We start from the raw sequence: 15,220 nt of genomic DNA, 5'->3' as shown, positions 1-15,220 counted from the left end.
TTGACTGTGTCCTTGCCAGCAAACACTGATGACTCTATTGGATCCAGTGAATTAAAGGTGTATTGATGCCCACTGAGAGATTTTAATTTTTGCTGATCATGTATCTTTCCCCAGCCAAGAGCAGCCCTGTGATTGTGCCTGGAAAGGTTTTTTTTTACCCTTACCTGTTTCAAGAGTACAAAATAATAGTTATATGGGATGAGGCTGGCAGAGCTGTCCCAAGCCATCCCAGACCAGAAGGGCTCTTGGTTTCACATGACAAATACTTACGTACCTTAGGACCATACACCCTCTTTCACCCATAATAGCCTTTGGGCAAATGAGCGGAAAGACTGGGCAGCATTTGTATCCATCTTTGTAACAGGACTTGTTCTGCTTGTACAGATCTAAGCAAATAGATACACATTTGTTTATGACCTGAATCCGCAGCACCTCCAGGAGCAGTGCCCCAGGCAGGGTAAAAGAGACCTACCTTTCATAGATGCCCTGCAAGAGAGACCTTGGGCTGCACTGTTAGAGATGCTGCGCAGCAGTAGTTTGCATTAGATTGAAGGAGTTAGGGTCTGTCAGACACTCGCGGCTGGCCTGGGCCAGCTGACTCGTGCTTGAGCTGTGTAACTTTCCTTGCAGTGTAGACTTACAGTCCGGGACCCTATCTGGGCTGCAGCCTGAACCCAGAAGTGTACACTGCAATGAAACAGCCCCACAGCCTGAGCCCTGTGAGTTCAGGTCAGCTGTCAGGTCTAATTGCAGTGTAGACATACATCTAGTGCTGACTGCAAAAGGCTAGTGGCCCCGGCATCTCCTCTACTCACCCCATGGGGAGATCTGGTAAGCCCAGGCTCTGCCCAGACAGAATATGCGGCATATAACACCATAGATGCTTATTCTCAGGACCAGTAGGAGTGAGAGCTCAGGGGAAAGCCACATGAAGGGGATTGAGAAGGGTTAGAAGATTAAAGGTTAGCATAGTACTAGGTAAATCGCATTACCCCAGCCCTAGTGTATGGAGCTGTTAGACTCCAAGCTCCTGCAAAAGGAGTGAGTGGAACAGGGTCAGAGTGTGGCTGATGGCATCTCATTGGTTTCTTGTTGCTAGGTAGATTTGTCGCCCCTCAGCCAGGAGAGTCCTTGTGCCACACAGGAACTCTCTGGAAGGAAGCCGGGTATCTCCATGGTCACTGCTGACATTGGCCTTGTCAGCATGATCCGACAGGGGATCTTAGCACTGCAGCTGTTGCCTTCCAACTCCAGTGCAGGTTAGTTCCACTTCCTGGGCTCCAAGGAGGCTGGCCTGGAAGTCTGTATCCCTCTAGCCATAGGCTCAGGGTGGGCATGCCCAAGGAGTCATGTTGGGCCCTTCAGCTGGGGGAGGGGCAAGGCTTCCGGGTAGCAGTTCTGCGGTGCAGCAGTTCATGATCCCATTGTGGTGTGGTAATGCAAATAAAGCCAGCGAGTGCACTGGGGGTGTAGGGTGGGGAGTCTGATCACAAATGGGGGACGGTGCTCTGAGATGGTGCCTTGTTACCTACAGGAATCATCATCATCACAGACGGGGTGACCAGTGTCCCGGACGTGGCTGTGTGTGAGACTCTGCTCAACCAGCTGCGAAGTAGCACTGTGGCCTGCTCCTTTGTGCAGGTATGCCTGGGGTGGGGCACTGCAGGCTGCACCATGTATGCTGGTATGCCAGTCTCAGGCAGAGGGTGGGCGTGGGGTGAGGATGGAGAGATGCTAACCTCTGGTGCGGAGTGGGGACGGGGATGCCAATCCAGGGCGGGGGCACCGTGCTGCATGTGCTCTCCCTTCTGGGGGTTTGATGCTCACTTGCCCCTAGCAGGTTGGAGTGGAGCTTACCTCTGCAGCTCTCTCTCTTCTCCCCCCCCTTTGCTCTGTCTCACATGGATCTCTCTCCTGTGCCTTCCCAGGTGGGCGGAGTCTACTCATATGATTGCAGCTTTGGCCACGTCCCCAATGTGGAACTGATGAAATTTATTGCTATGGCAACTTTTGGTGCATACCTGTCCACCTGCCTTGAGCTGGATCCCTTAAGCCTCGACCTGAATGTGTATCATAAAGCCTTCCTGCTGTATTCCTTCCTGCGCACCGGGGAGTCCCTGAACCCAGATTATTACTGTGGTGAGGAGAGCATGTGTGTCCTGCTCCATCGTATGGGGGGCCTGGAATTCCTTCATGTGGTTGGGCCTGAATACATCAATGTCCCCTTCGTACCCTTTCCTGGTTGTTTCCAATAGCAGTGGATGAGGGAGGCAATGGGGAGAGCCTTTTTCCAGCCCCTTCTACCTACTGCAGTGCACACAAGGCAAGGGAGTGGTCCTCTTTTTTTCTCCAGCAGCCCCGAGAGCTTGGTTCTGGGGAGGACATCTTAACAAGCATGCTGCCCAGAGGATTGTAATGTGGTCAAGGCCCGCAGAATTCTAGGCCTTCTCAAGGCTCTGAATACTGGATGCTGGAGCAGAATCTCTGTGGCTCCCTTCCTGGGGCATGGTGCTTTAGGGAGCACTAGCTGGGGAGTTGGGTGCTAACGTGCCTTTCTCACCACTGCTCTCAGCTTGCCTACCCAGCCCAAAGGGGAATGTTTGTGGAAGCCTGAGCACAGTCCCCCTTTTCATGGGAGTACAGTGAGGGTGAGGAAACATTCACCGGCCCCTTTGCACATGGAGGCCCTCTGAACGCTGACCTGGTTGGCTGTGCTCTGCAGAGCACATTGAGACTATGTTTGCGCATGGGAACTTGGCTTACAAGGTTATGGTCCCTAGAGAAATGGTCACAATGCCAGCATCTGGTTGCTCCCACTGAGGATGCAGGGGGCACACAACAGTTTGTGTCCATTGAAAATTGGCCTTAAGGCTCCGAAGCATCATCAGTTCTTGGAAAATGCCTGCTATCTGTGGGGGTGGTTGAGATTCCCCATGCTGATTCAGAGGGGATGTGGCCTGAAGGACTGGGGGGAGGGGTTCAGGTGCTGGGGGAATCTGATGCTGTTTAAAAGCTGTTAGTTGTTAAACCCTGCAGTGAAGGCCGTCAGGGCCCTACTAACCGGTCATTATACAGCACCCAGGATGGGCATGAGACTCCCTAGGGGCAGGGGGAAATGGATCCCTGCCTGAGGAGCTTGCAGGTGAATTAGCAGAGCGGCCTTGCCATTCCTGTCTGGTTAAATACATAACCCTGTTGTGCTGCTCCTGATTATCACACCCGTCCCGTCATGTGCTCAGGCTGGGTCCCTGCCCTGTTACACATCTCCTCTGCACCAGCAGGCCTCTCCTGTCCCCTTCCTGAGCAAGCCTGGAGGGATGTACTACTCACTGGGGGGGGAGGGAGGGGTCCCACAGCTGCACTCGCCAAGTGCCTTGGGCTCCTGCTGCAGGCTGGGGAGTGGAGGAGCTGCTCCTGTGTGACCCATGTGCCTGCTGCTGTTTGCAGTGTCCCAGCACAGACTGTTCAATGAGCACCTGGTGTCCGCGAGCAGCAACCCGGCTCTGGCCATGAGGAGGAAGAAGCACACGGAGAAGGAGGTGCATGCAGACCTCGTGAGCATAGTCTCTGTCCGACTGCGTGAGGGCTACAGCATCCGTGAGGTCAACATCACCAAAGGTGACTTGCCTGCGCCATGCCATTCTGTGACTTGGGGCTCTATTCTCAGTTACACAGACTTAAGTGCAGGCTTGCCATAGTCTGACCAGCCTTGGTGGAGTGAGGACAGGAAACCATGGTCTTGGGGAAGGAGCTTGTTCTCCATGAAAAATGCACAGGATTGCATGGTGCTTATATGCCTGCTAGGCAAATCCTGTCTCACGGTATGGAGATACCAACAGTTCAGAGGTGGGGAGAAGCTACAGGGTGAGAGGGTGCCCCATAGGTGACAGCGATGCAAGGTCTGATGTGGGCACACGTACTGAACCAAGGCTGCAGACTAGGAAGGTGCAAATAGCAGCACTTTATGCAAAGAGAGTGGCTGCCAGCAGGTAGTGCTGTATTTATAGTAGCCTAAGCCTTCTGCATTCCTGCCAGCACAGCAGTGGCTGCAGCAGAACCAGGTGAGTGGCTGCAGAAATGATAGCATGGGCAGGATTTCAGTAGCACCATAAATGTACCTGGTCCTTCCTAGACAGTGAGAGAGAGACAGCGAGAGAGAAAGAAAATGGAAATCTTTAGTGAAGCCAAGTAAAGAATCATAAATTCCAGCAGGAGAAACGTATGGAGTAAACTATGGTGAGAACAGGACTTTTGAAGAGCAAACTTCCAAACACAAATAGCAAGAAATCATTTGTGTGTGCAGAAACAGGACGCCTGCAGGAGAATCATTGTGTCTGTTTGCCTAGCTGGGAGTCAAGGGAGCAGTTGAGAAGGATAAGGCTATAGCAGAAAAGTTATTTCTTTGCATCACTCTTCAGCTCGGAAGGTATTGGGGAGATACCTACTCGGACAGTAAAGATGAAGCACTGGCAGGGGCTGAAGTGTCAAAAGTAGAGTTGCTAGAACAAATAGAGTGACAAGTCACCTGGGCTGGATAGTGTGCTGAACAAGTTTCAGAGTGAAGTATATGAGCTAACAAAAAACTGCAATCTTTTATTTAAAATCTGCACATATGCCGGAGGCTCAGAGGGCAGGAAATGTTGTATCTGCATCCTGTAGGATGTTTCTGGGAATTCTGGCATGTAAACTTGCACTATGTAAATTAGTCGAAACAACAGTTTTTAAAATAGAATTATAAAATGGTTGGAAAATTGGACATGACCATGTAATCAGCACAGCCTCTGCAAAGGAGAAGCAGCAGAATGGAGCTGACCAGACTCTTTCTTATTGGTGTCACTGCTGTGGGTGTGGTTCTGGGCAGCTGCTGACCAGAGTCTAGTTCAGGAGTCGGCAGCCTTTCACAAGTGGTGTGCCGAGTCTTCAGTTATTCACTCTGATTTAAGGTTTCGTGTGCCAGTAATACATTTTAAGGTTTTTAGAAGATCTCTTTTTTATAAGTCTATAATATATAACTAAACTATTGTTGTATGTAAAGTAAATAAGGTTTTTAAAATGTTTAAGACGCTTCATTTAAAACTGAATTAAAATGCAGAGCCCCCCGGACTGGTGGCCAGGACCCAGGTAGTGAGTGTGCCACTGAAAATCAGCTCATGTGCTGCAGGTTGCCTGCCCCTGGTCTAGTTAATGTCATTCTTGCTCTGGGTAGCTCTGTGCAGAGGAAGCTGAGGCTGGCTGCAGACTCAGGCAGGCAGCACTGCATCAGGTCTGGTTGGGATGATTGGTTCTGACCAGTGACTTACCTCCTTTGATGGCTTAGCATCTCCAGCCACTCGCCAAGGGAAGGTTTGCTAAGCCCTGCTAGCTGTGCAGCACTGAGGACCTAGCGGGGGAACGAGTGAATGAGTCGGCAGTGTGATGACCTGTTTGATTGGGTTGCGTCCATAGGCTAGCGTGTGGGATGAGTGTTCTGCTCCCCTGGTCCGGCTAGGCTCTCCTTGGGCACTGCCATCACTCTTCCAGTGAGCGCTTGGAGCAGGCCCCAAAGAGCCGAAGGACTTTGGAGAACAGCCCATGGGGCAGGCTGGCTTGTTCACTTTGGGGCAGGCATGTCTGAGGAGAGATGGGACCAGTGTGACATGAAGGCTGTCAGCCCTCAGGGAACTCCAGCTGGTACTGAGTGCTGCAGTATCCCGTATTCGTGAGCAAACTACATCTGTCCAATGCTCTGCATTGGCTTCCTATAGCCCGCTGAGTTAGGGGCAGGGTCTTGGTCCTAGTGTACATAGTGCTCCATGGCTTAGGCCCAGCACATCGGAGAGCCTAAAGCTCCAGGATGAAGCCGCTGGCTGACAGCTCTGCTCCTCTGGCACCATGGAGTTTCCTTCACAAGGGGAGAGCTCGTTTGTGTAGGAGACAGAGCTCTGCTTCTCTAGTCTGAGTCTGCCTGAGGAACTGGCCTCTCATTCCAAAGGGTCTGTGACCCACACACAGGAGTGTGTGCTTTTCAGAACAGCTCCCCACTAAAACGCTGTATTGCACAAACACCTCTCTCCCTGGGGGGGCGCGAAAGAGAATGAACCACACATGTCTGCGCTCAGCGTGTGATTGGAAGGTGTTTGGGGGTTAGGATGACACCCATACAGGACAGAGTAGCCTCTGCCAGTTCCGAGTGGTATTTGGGTGGGCCTGGACCCACTTGTGCTCCCATGCTGTGGGGCGCAGAACAGGCAGCAGTGGCCAAAGGAAAAAGCCAGGGTAAGTGGGAGGGGGACTTGTTTAGCTGGAGGGCCCAACCAGCTGCCAGAACAAGCTGCAAGGGGGTGGTGTGGAGTCCCCATTGCTGAGGAGTCAGAGCGGAGCCTTGTGCTTAGGGCAGGCTAGGGGTGCTGAGTATGGCCCTGACCCCATGGAGGAGAGGGACCATCCTACCCAAAGGATTCTGGCAATCATCTCACCTGTTCAGGGACCCCATGTCAGTTGAATCTTGTATCTTCGGGCAAGAGGTGGTGCTGCTGGGTCATGGCCTGGGTGGTGAGCTTGATCGCAGCTCTCACTGCCCTGCTCTCATCCATGCAGGTGGCTCCCAGCTGGAAGTGAAACTGGTCTTGCTATGGAAACACAACATGCGGATAGAATACCTGGCTGTGGCAGCATGGCCCCTGGACCCCTCCAAGCGCAGTACCTGGGTGGAGGTGACAATGGAGGGCAGCTATGACATCCTACATGATATCAGCTGCACCATGAGGAAGCCTATCACCAGCCTGTACCGTACTACAGTGATCCGTCGCTTCTGGAACACGCTGCAGAGGTGAGCCTGGCAGTTCCCTGCAGCTCGCGTAGTCTGACCCCAGCACCTGCTGGCTCCAGGATGCCTCTGCAGCCCCTTTCTCTGCTCACCTGGGCCCCCCAGTGGGGGTGGCCTGAAGAGGGATGTGAACTGACCTGTGTCTTAGGCGGTAGGATTCCCAGAGCTGACGGTGCTGCGTTCCCTGGGCCCTGCTCTGTTTGCTGTCACTAACCAGACCACAGGCATTGGGAGGGTCTGGGCTGTGAGCAGGGGATGTGTGTCCCTGGCACCACCCTGCAATGCTGCCTTGCTCTGAAGGTCAGAGCTGTGGATGATTCTCTTTCAGGTAGGTGGAGTGTGTGGTTGACCCCAGATGACTTGTGGGCATCTGCCCAGTGTTCCCAAGCTCTGCAGAGGCTGGGGCATCTCCCCCTGTTCTGTGCAGTTGTTCCCTGCCTGCTGTGCTTTGAGGGAAGGACTCGGCCAAATCCTTTCCTAACTCTCTCCTTGCTGTCGCTGAGCTCTCTCGCCGGGGGGGAGGGCTGCTGTATCCGGGCTCCCTCTTGTGTGCCCTTTGCCAGGCCTGGGGGAATCCTGCTTCCCCCAAGGACATGCCCCCATCTGGCCTTGCAGTGCCACCCGTGCAGGCAGCACAGTTCTGAATGCTCGATTGGCTGAGAGCGCCCCGGAGACTTTCTGATGGCTTTTGTCTTGCAGCATCAACCAGACAGATCAGATGCTGGTTCACCTGCAGTCTTTTGACACCGTTCCAGAGCACTTCACCATCCCTGAGAGCACTAAGAACGGAGTGCCCCTTTTCTACATCCCACCAGGCTCCACCACCCCGGTACGCCGCCTCCCCCTGTCCTCAGAGCGCTGGGAACAGGTGCCCTTCTGTTCTGTATCCTGGTGTCGGAGGGCTAATCCGTGCAGGTGGCTGCCATGGTAACTGCCTCACAGGAACAGCCCAGAGGCTGTTCTCCTTGCTAACAGTTGCACTGCTCCACTTCCACATGATGCTGTGTGAACCGGCCCTTCTCATGTCCTTTCCCAAACATTATGCGCTCCATGGCACCACTTAGGGTGTCTGCTCCAGCAGCTGCTCCTGGAAAGCCACGGGGTGAATAGCAGGCAGCCCATTCTAGGCAATGTGCAGAATGTTCCCCAGTGAGTGTGTGGGGTGTACACCAGGTGCTCTCCTGCTAGAGAGGGCAGGAGTGCCGCAGGCTCAACATGCCTCGATGCGCCTAGGGATACCTTCCCATTGGTGCGAAAGCCCATACTGTCTGTCCAGCTGCCTTGCTCAGTTACCTTGCTGAAAGCATTCATTCTCCTCAGAGACAATGCTCTTCAGCCAGCCTGCTAGGCTCAGACTCTGGGGAGGCCTGGACCTTGTCCGTGAGGAAACCAACAGCTTGCTGCTGAGCTCTGTAACCCCAGCTCTTTCTCTCTCTCTCTCAGGTGCTGTCCCTGCAGCACAGCGGCTCTGACTGCAGCCATTCACAGTTTGCCTCCTACTGGAAGCCCATCCTCTCCATGGATGCCAATTTCTGGCAGAGGTGGCTGCATATGCATCGGATTGTTCTCATGCTGGAGCATGACACGTACGTCTGTGGTGGGGCTAGGGCAGTGTGACCTGGGCAAGTCGCTGTGGGTGGGAAAGCGGCCCTAGGGACAGCAGGAGCCAGACTGTGCAGCTAGAGCCTGCAGGAGCTGCCTCGCTGACAAAAGGGGGCTGTGCAGGATGACTCTGTGCACGGGAGGGCCCTGGGAAGGTGTCTGCTAGCTGCATGGCACAGGCAGTAACAGGCTGGGCTCTCAGGCATGGGAAGGCCCATAAGCCTGAAGAGACCATGCAGTTTGTGCGTTAACCCCCTGCAGGCTGGGAAGGCATCCTGGCTGGAGGGGGAGGGGAGAAGAGGCAGCTCCTGGGAGTATTGGGTGCCTTCAGGGTTTGTCTCTGCCCGAGAATCCGATTGCAGGCTCTCCTGTGGGCCTCCCAGCTGGAATTTCACCCTGTGGCTCAGTAAGCCTCTCTGCAGGGTGGAGAAGCTTAGGGTGTGTCTACACTACAAAATTATGTCAACCTAAGTTACGTGGATGTACAGCTCCGCATGTCCACACTATGCTCTGTGTTTCAGTGGTGCCTGTCCTCCCCAGGAGCACTCACACCGATCGTACGGTCAATGTGGGTCATTGTGGGACGGCTCCTGAAAAGCAGCCGCAGTTGATGTAAGCAATGCAGTGTCTTCGCTGATGCTGCATCGATCTAACTACACTGACTTAAGCCTCTTGCAGAGGTGGAGTTAAGTCATGTAGTGGGCAGGTTACGTCAGCGGGAGCAACATTTTATTGTTGATGCTCACAGAGTTAGAGCAGCATAAGCTGCCTTACGTCAACCTAACTCTAGTCTAGCCCAGGACTCAGTATAGTGGGGCTGTGGCCTCTTTCAGGGGTATCAAAGGATGGGTACAGCCTGTTGTGTCCTGCTGAGGGGGACTGCCAGTTGTTCACAATGGCCCTCTGTGACGAACTGGGAATGTTCTTAATGTTTTGGTGCCTCAGTGTCCCCTATGCAGTTCTTAATATCTAGGTGGTGGAATAAGGGTGTGTGATTGCTGCAGAGGAATGGGCCAGTGCCCCTAAATGCCTGGCACTCTGTCTCCTAGCAACTAATGTCCTGTGCCCCTCCGCTGCACAGGTGCCAGCTGAAGGTGTTGGAGACAGAGGTCAGGTGACCTCCTGGCCCAGGAAAAGGGCTGAGCAGAGGAGAGGGGCTGGAGGGGGTGGTTAGTCTAGAGCTGGCTGGGGATGACGAGTGAAGTGCAGACATGGGGGTCTGGCTCACTGCCTCTTCCCCCCCCCCCCCGCCCGAATGGACCCTGCCGAGGGGTCCGGTTCGCTGTATCTACAAGATCTGTTTTAGACCCTGTTCCTGTCATCGAATAAACCTCTGTTTTACTGGCTGGCTGAGAGTCAACATCTGACTGCAAAGTGGGGGTGCAGGACCCTGTGGCTTCCCCAGGACCCCACTGAGGTGGGCTCGCTGTGGGAAGCGCACGCAGGGGCAGAGGATGCCGAATGCTCCAAGGAGAGTCCCAGGAGGTGAAGACGTGTGAGCGTCTTACCATGAACAAGTCTGCTCCAAGGGAGAGGAGGCTCCCCAAAGTCCTGACTGGCTTGGTGGGAAGCAGTTCCAGAGCATCACTCGGTGACTCTGTGACACCCTCATTTCCGTAAAACGCTGCGGGAGTCTGCTCTGATTCCTGCCTCAGGCAGAGCCCAGGACCTGGAACCTCTGGAGAGCCGGAGGTTCCAGGAGTGGGGCCAATTTGAGTCCTGATATTATGACAGGTGACTGCGAAGCTCCATTGGCTCAGATGGACACAGTGGCTTGCTGCCCACCCTGACATCATCTGAAGCTAAGGAGGGGAGGGCGCCCTTTCAGCAGTGGGGCTCATCCCAGCCAAGGATCAGTGTGGCTAATCCCCAGCCCTGATCAAAGGCTTACCCCATAGGTCCCTGGAAAGCAGGTAGGTAATGCTACCTCCGTTGTACAGAGGGGGAAGTAGCAGATCAGCCTAGGAGGAGAGCAGGGTTCCTGTGAGAGCGGAACTCCCTGCAGATGCAGCAGAGCCAGACGGTGCCGGAGAGGCGTTAGTGACAGCCTGTGGGGCGGGGCGGGGAGGAGCAGGTTGATCCTGCCCAGGCTAGTGAGGGAGGGTGAATGGGCCAGGGGCTCTGCAGGGCCCGTTCCTGGGCCATGGTGGGAGCAGACAGGCGGGCTGGGCTAGTGACGCACTGGTGTGTTCCACAGACCCGTCCCAAAGCACCTGCACACACCAGGCAACAATGGCCGGTACAGCACCATCCAGTGCCGCATCTCCCACTCAGCACTCACCTCCCTGCTGCGGGACTGGAGCAGCTTTGTGCTAGTGGAAGGCTACTCCTACGTCAAACTGATGCCCAGGTGAGAGGCTCCTTGTGCTGCTTCTGCTGTGCTCCATAGAGAGCCTGGCGGGGCAGGAGAGGAGTTAGGGTTCCTTTCGTGCACTAACACCATGGCTCATGGGCTGTTGGAACTGCCGTTCAGGTGTGCCCTGTTCCCCCCCTTCCATGCACTGCTAGAGCCCTCTTCCCCTCTCTCTGCTCCTGGCCCCCTTTCTGCCCCATCTGCCTGGGACAGGCCCTGCTAACCTGAGCGCAGTCCCTCCTCTTGCCAGGAAGCCTTCCAGCTGTAACCCCCATGTTAGTACTCTGTCCTCTCTCACTGGGGCCCGGGAGTGCGTCTGACTCAGCAGCTCTCTGCACGCCTCTCATGCTGTGCAATGGAAATAGTACAGGCGGATCCCTGCTAGCAGGGCCTGTGTGGCTCCGCCTGACTGACCCCAGCGCTGGTTCTGTCTCTGCTGCCCATTTGCAGTGGAAATCTCTGAATGACTCCAAACCCAGCTTGCAGCTTGCCCATAGCAGGAAACTTTCTGACCTTGCTAGCTGGGGAAGAAGCATCCTCTCTGCATCAGGCCCCAGAGTACCTTGAGCTCTGCCGCTGAGGCCATGCCACCCAGTTAGACTATTCTCCCTGCTACCCAGTCAGTGACTAACTCCTCTTCCAGCTCTGAGGATCCAGCTCCTTCCTCGTTCTATGTGGTCCGGATCATCTCCAAAGCTCCCTGCATGGTTCTCCGGCTAGGGTTCCCCATTGGGACACCTGCCCAGGCCAGGAACCAGGTGAGTCTGAGGGAGAATACTTTGGGGCAGTGGGAACAGAGTGAGCAGCCTGGGAGGCATGAGGGGGCTGGCATGGAGAAGAAGCAGGTGGATGTATTTACAGAGCTGACACCTTGACCAGGCAGCTGTTTGGGATTTGGGACAAATGAATTTAAAATGTAGCTGCTGTAGCAGAGATTTGGAAGGTGGCAAGATATTGCACCTGTATTTTAAAGAGGCTCCCAGGGTGATCCAGGGAATTGCAGACTAGTAAGCCTCACATCTGTGCCTGGTAATCAGGTCAAAATGATTAAAAATAGTAGAATAAAACCTCTGAAGATTATATGATTTGATCTAACCAGCTTGGTTTGTGCAGAGGAAAACCATGACTCCCTGAGCTATTAGAATTCTTTGAGCATTAGTAAAGTAGTGGATAGAAGAGAAAACTAGTTAACATAATTTAGATTTTGACAAAGTCCCAGCAGGAGGTTACTAAGAAGCTAAGATGTCATGGGCTGAGAGGCCAAGTGAGAGATCAGGATCTATGAAGGAGACAGGAAACAGTGGGATTAAATGTTCAATTCTCATCCTGGTGCCCGCAGGATCTGTACTAGGTCCTGTGTCCTTTAATGGTCTGGAAAGGAAAGGAGGCAGAGAAAAGTGAAACTCCCTGCAGATGTGGCAGACCAGACAGCGCAGCAGGTGACTTCATAAAGGTCTCTGAAAGGAGTGGACTAGAGAAAGGCAGTCAGGAGCGTTGTTCTGTCTCCTAACACAAGAATAAGGCACATTCAATGAGGTTGAAAAGTGGCAAATTAAAAACATAAAAGGAAATTTGACTGTGGAAGTCACAGGAAGTTGCTGAGGTGAAAATTGAACAAGATTCAAAGAGGGGTAGGGCCTTTACATGAGTACAGAATAACCTAAAAAACCTTGACCTCGGGGGCTTAACCCAACCTGTAACTATTAGAAATCAGGAGACCTTTATGGGGGCAGATTCTGTTCTCCAGCGCTCAGAGCGGTTTTGTGGCTCTTTTCTGCCCCCTCTCCAATCTTCAATATCCATTTTAAAGTGTGGACCCAGAACAGGATTCTGTATTCCAGTATTAGCCTCACCAATTTCACATGCAAAAGTAAAATCACCCCCCGGTTCACTGCTCCTCTGTCTGTAAATCCCAGGATCACATTCACCCTCCTTGCCAAGGCACTGCTCTAGCAGTTCACATCGAGTTACTTGTCTCTACAGCAGGCAGCATGGACGTAGCTAAGCCCAAGTCTGCAGGACCCAGGCTTGTAGACTCGATGGTTCCAAGCCCTGCTTGAGCATCCATGCTTCATTGTAAATCTGGGTTTGCACTGGCTAGGCATGGCTCCCTCAGATGGGCTAACACATCCACACCATGCTGCGTGGCCCTTCTGATTGTGTCTTAACCTGCAGCCATGCTGCAAAACGAGAGGGCTTCAGCCCGAGCTGTGGCTAACTCAGGATCTGACCCTCTCCCCTAGTAGGGTCCTAGGCCCCAGGCTCTGAGTGCCTGCCGACCCGGGTCAGACTGATCTATTCGTGGATGGAAGGGGGGCTTGGACTCAGATCTCAGGTAGAATCTGGGTGTAATGTGCAGTGCAGACACCCTGTGATCCCTAGGTAGAGATGCTCAGGCTTCCTTTTCCTCTGTCCTGCAGATAGTGGAAGAATTACAGGACCGGATCCTGCAGCTGCGCTTCCCCCACAGGGTTCAGAGCAAAGAGGCAACTCCCAAAGTGAAGAGGAAAACTTTCGGCAGCAGCTCTCCCTCGAAGTCCCAACCCGTGGCTGGGGCCCCGCCAGCCCTCTCGGACAGGCCCTGCCTTGTAGTGCTGCACAAGCCGCTGGAGAAGCTCCTGATCAGGTAGTGGCAGAGGGACAACAGGCTGCCAGGGCTCCTCTTGCCTAGTAGCCGGGGTGGGGAGGGGAAGCACTGAGGGTTAGCCCTGTGCCCAAGGAGAGGCCAGTGGAAGGCTGGTGCTGACGGCAGCTGAGGAGTCTGTGCCCGTGGGGTGGCTTCAGCAGGCATGTTCTCTGACAGAGTTGTGGCCATGGCCCAGGAGTGGCTGTGACTTGTAGGGCTTGGGGTCAGTGCTATGCTAGAGAATCGGAACCTGGCCAGAGCGGAGGGAGGAGGAGAGAGTATCACTGGCCTCCGAGGAGGGACTGAAGTGGAGCAGATTCCAACCTTCCTGCTGCCGCCCCCGTGGGGTTAGATCTAGGATCAGGCCTGCCGTCCAGAAGTCCAGGCCTTGTCTGGAGACCCTTCCCCCTCGGCTGGTCGTTCTCCTTTCCACCCTTCTAGGTATGAGAAGCTGCCTTCCGACTACCGGGCTCCCTTCATCCTCACCCTGGAGCACCCCCCTGTGTCCGGCCCCCTCACCATGGTGGCCAACCGCACCGCCTCCTCCACCCTGGCTTCGCTCTCCCGCTACTTCTATCACCAGCGCTGGATCTGGTGCATCCAGTCGGGGCTGGCCCCAGCGGTGCCTATTGCAGCTGTAGCCCATCTCCTGTCCACACTCACTGAGTAAGTGTCACGACTGAGGGGGCAGGGAGCTGCCCTTTCCGAAGGTGCAGACCCCAGGGCAGGGCCGGATGGTTTGAGGCTGGGTTGGGGTCCCATAACCCATCTCAGCACTGCTCTGATTCTGTGAGCAGCGGTCAGAACTACTGGGTCTGGGGTGTTCACCCAGTCCTGCTGCCACCAGCTAAGGGAGAGTGGGTTTCCTGATGTGAGGGCGCAGGAGGCATCTCCTGGAGCATGTCACCATGGTCTGGCCCCTACCTCTATCTGGGCTATGTCTGTGTAACATGCCAAGCTACTCCCAGTGTGTTGGGGCTGGCTCAGATCCAGTCCCTGCTGGGGGGGCCTGAGGAGTTCTTGTGGCTGAGGGGCTCCTGTCAGAGGAGGGGGAGTGGAGGAGTTGCTCATCTCCCAGTGCTTTTCTGTGGTGCTGCCCAGGGTCCGATTGTCAGAGGGCTTCCATTTTGCATCCAGTGGAGACGGAATTATCAATATGGTGCTGGAGCTGCCCATACGGGTGAGTCCTGTCCCTACCACACCCAGCCTGCTCTCCCAGCCCCTTCAGGGGAACATGCTCTCTGAGACATCCATGGGAACGAGCGTGGGGAGACCCCCTTACTTCCCTGGGGCTCAGCGGCTCCTGTCTCCTCCCCAGTCCTGGGGCTGAAGGGTCCCATGGAGCACTAGGGGGCTCTCTGCTGTAAAGGTGAAGGCTCCCCCTCCACTTCCCTGCCACAGGGAGGGGGACTTGAGGGTGGGGATTGGGGGAGGAGTGGGGATTGGGGCAGAGGGATGTGGTGGACTCTGTCATGGGATTTGAGGGTGGGCTGTTGCAGGGGCATGGGGAAGTAGGTCAGAGGGATTTGGGGATCAGGGGGAGCAGTGACAGGAAACTGATTTGGATGTGGGCTGTGTTTTGGCAGCATAGTGACTGGCCTGAGGGGTTTGGTGGTGGCAGGGGGTAGGCACACATTGATGCAGGTGTTGCCAGTCCAGCGGTGGGTTGTGTTTCGGGGGCTGAGGGATTGGGTGGAGGCACGGGGTAGGTACGCATGGGTGTAGGTGTTGCCAGTCCAACAGTGGGCTGTGTTTTCAGGGGCACAGTGACGGGGCAGAGGGGTTGGGTAGAGGCAGGAAGTAGGCACACATTGGTGCCGTTATTGCCAGTCGA

The 15,220-nt window shown here is 54.6% G+C and overlaps 1 protein-coding gene across 16 annotated transcripts in view; it reads left to right on the top strand.

Annotated features, from left to right (window-relative positions):
- The window catches only part of SZT2 (SZT2 subunit of KICSTOR complex), a 76,556-nt gene that overhangs the window by 7,513 nt on the left and 53,823 nt on the right, over positions 1–15,220 (top strand). For 14 of the 16 annotated variants that reach the window (XM_030571681.1, XM_030571683.1, XM_030571677.1 and 11 more), the window contains exons 6-17: positions 1,100–1,259; positions 1,535–1,641; positions 1,929–2,139; positions 3,448–3,618; positions 6,577–6,808; positions 7,505–7,634; positions 8,249–8,391; positions 10,605–10,757; positions 11,404–11,518; positions 13,181–13,386; positions 13,828–14,052; positions 14,488–14,566. In XM_030571681.1, the coding sequence (XP_030427541.1) occupies positions 1,100–1,259; positions 1,535–1,641; positions 1,929–2,139; positions 3,448–3,618; positions 6,577–6,808; positions 7,505–7,634; positions 8,249–8,391; positions 10,605–10,757; positions 11,404–11,518; positions 13,181–13,386; positions 13,828–14,052; positions 14,488–14,566 (1,932 nt within the window). Of the gene's footprint in view, positions 1–1,099; positions 1,260–1,534; positions 1,642–1,928; positions 2,140–3,447; positions 3,619–6,576; positions 6,809–6,844; positions 7,134–7,504; positions 7,635–8,248; positions 8,392–10,604; positions 10,758–11,403; positions 11,519–13,180; positions 13,387–13,827; positions 14,053–14,487; positions 14,567–15,220 lie in introns of those variants that run through there. The other 2 variants (XM_030571684.1, XM_030571686.1) reach the window with 2 other exon arrangements.

This window comes from Gopherus evgoodei, chromosome 8, assembly GCF_007399415.2.
Source record: "Gopherus evgoodei ecotype Sinaloan lineage chromosome 8, rGopEvg1_v1.p, whole genome shotgun sequence".
NCBI lineage: Eukaryota > Metazoa > Chordata > Testudines > Testudinidae > Gopherus > Gopherus evgoodei.
The sequence above is the reverse complement of the archived record's forward strand: the minus strand, read 5'-3'. Positions and strand labels throughout refer to the sequence as shown.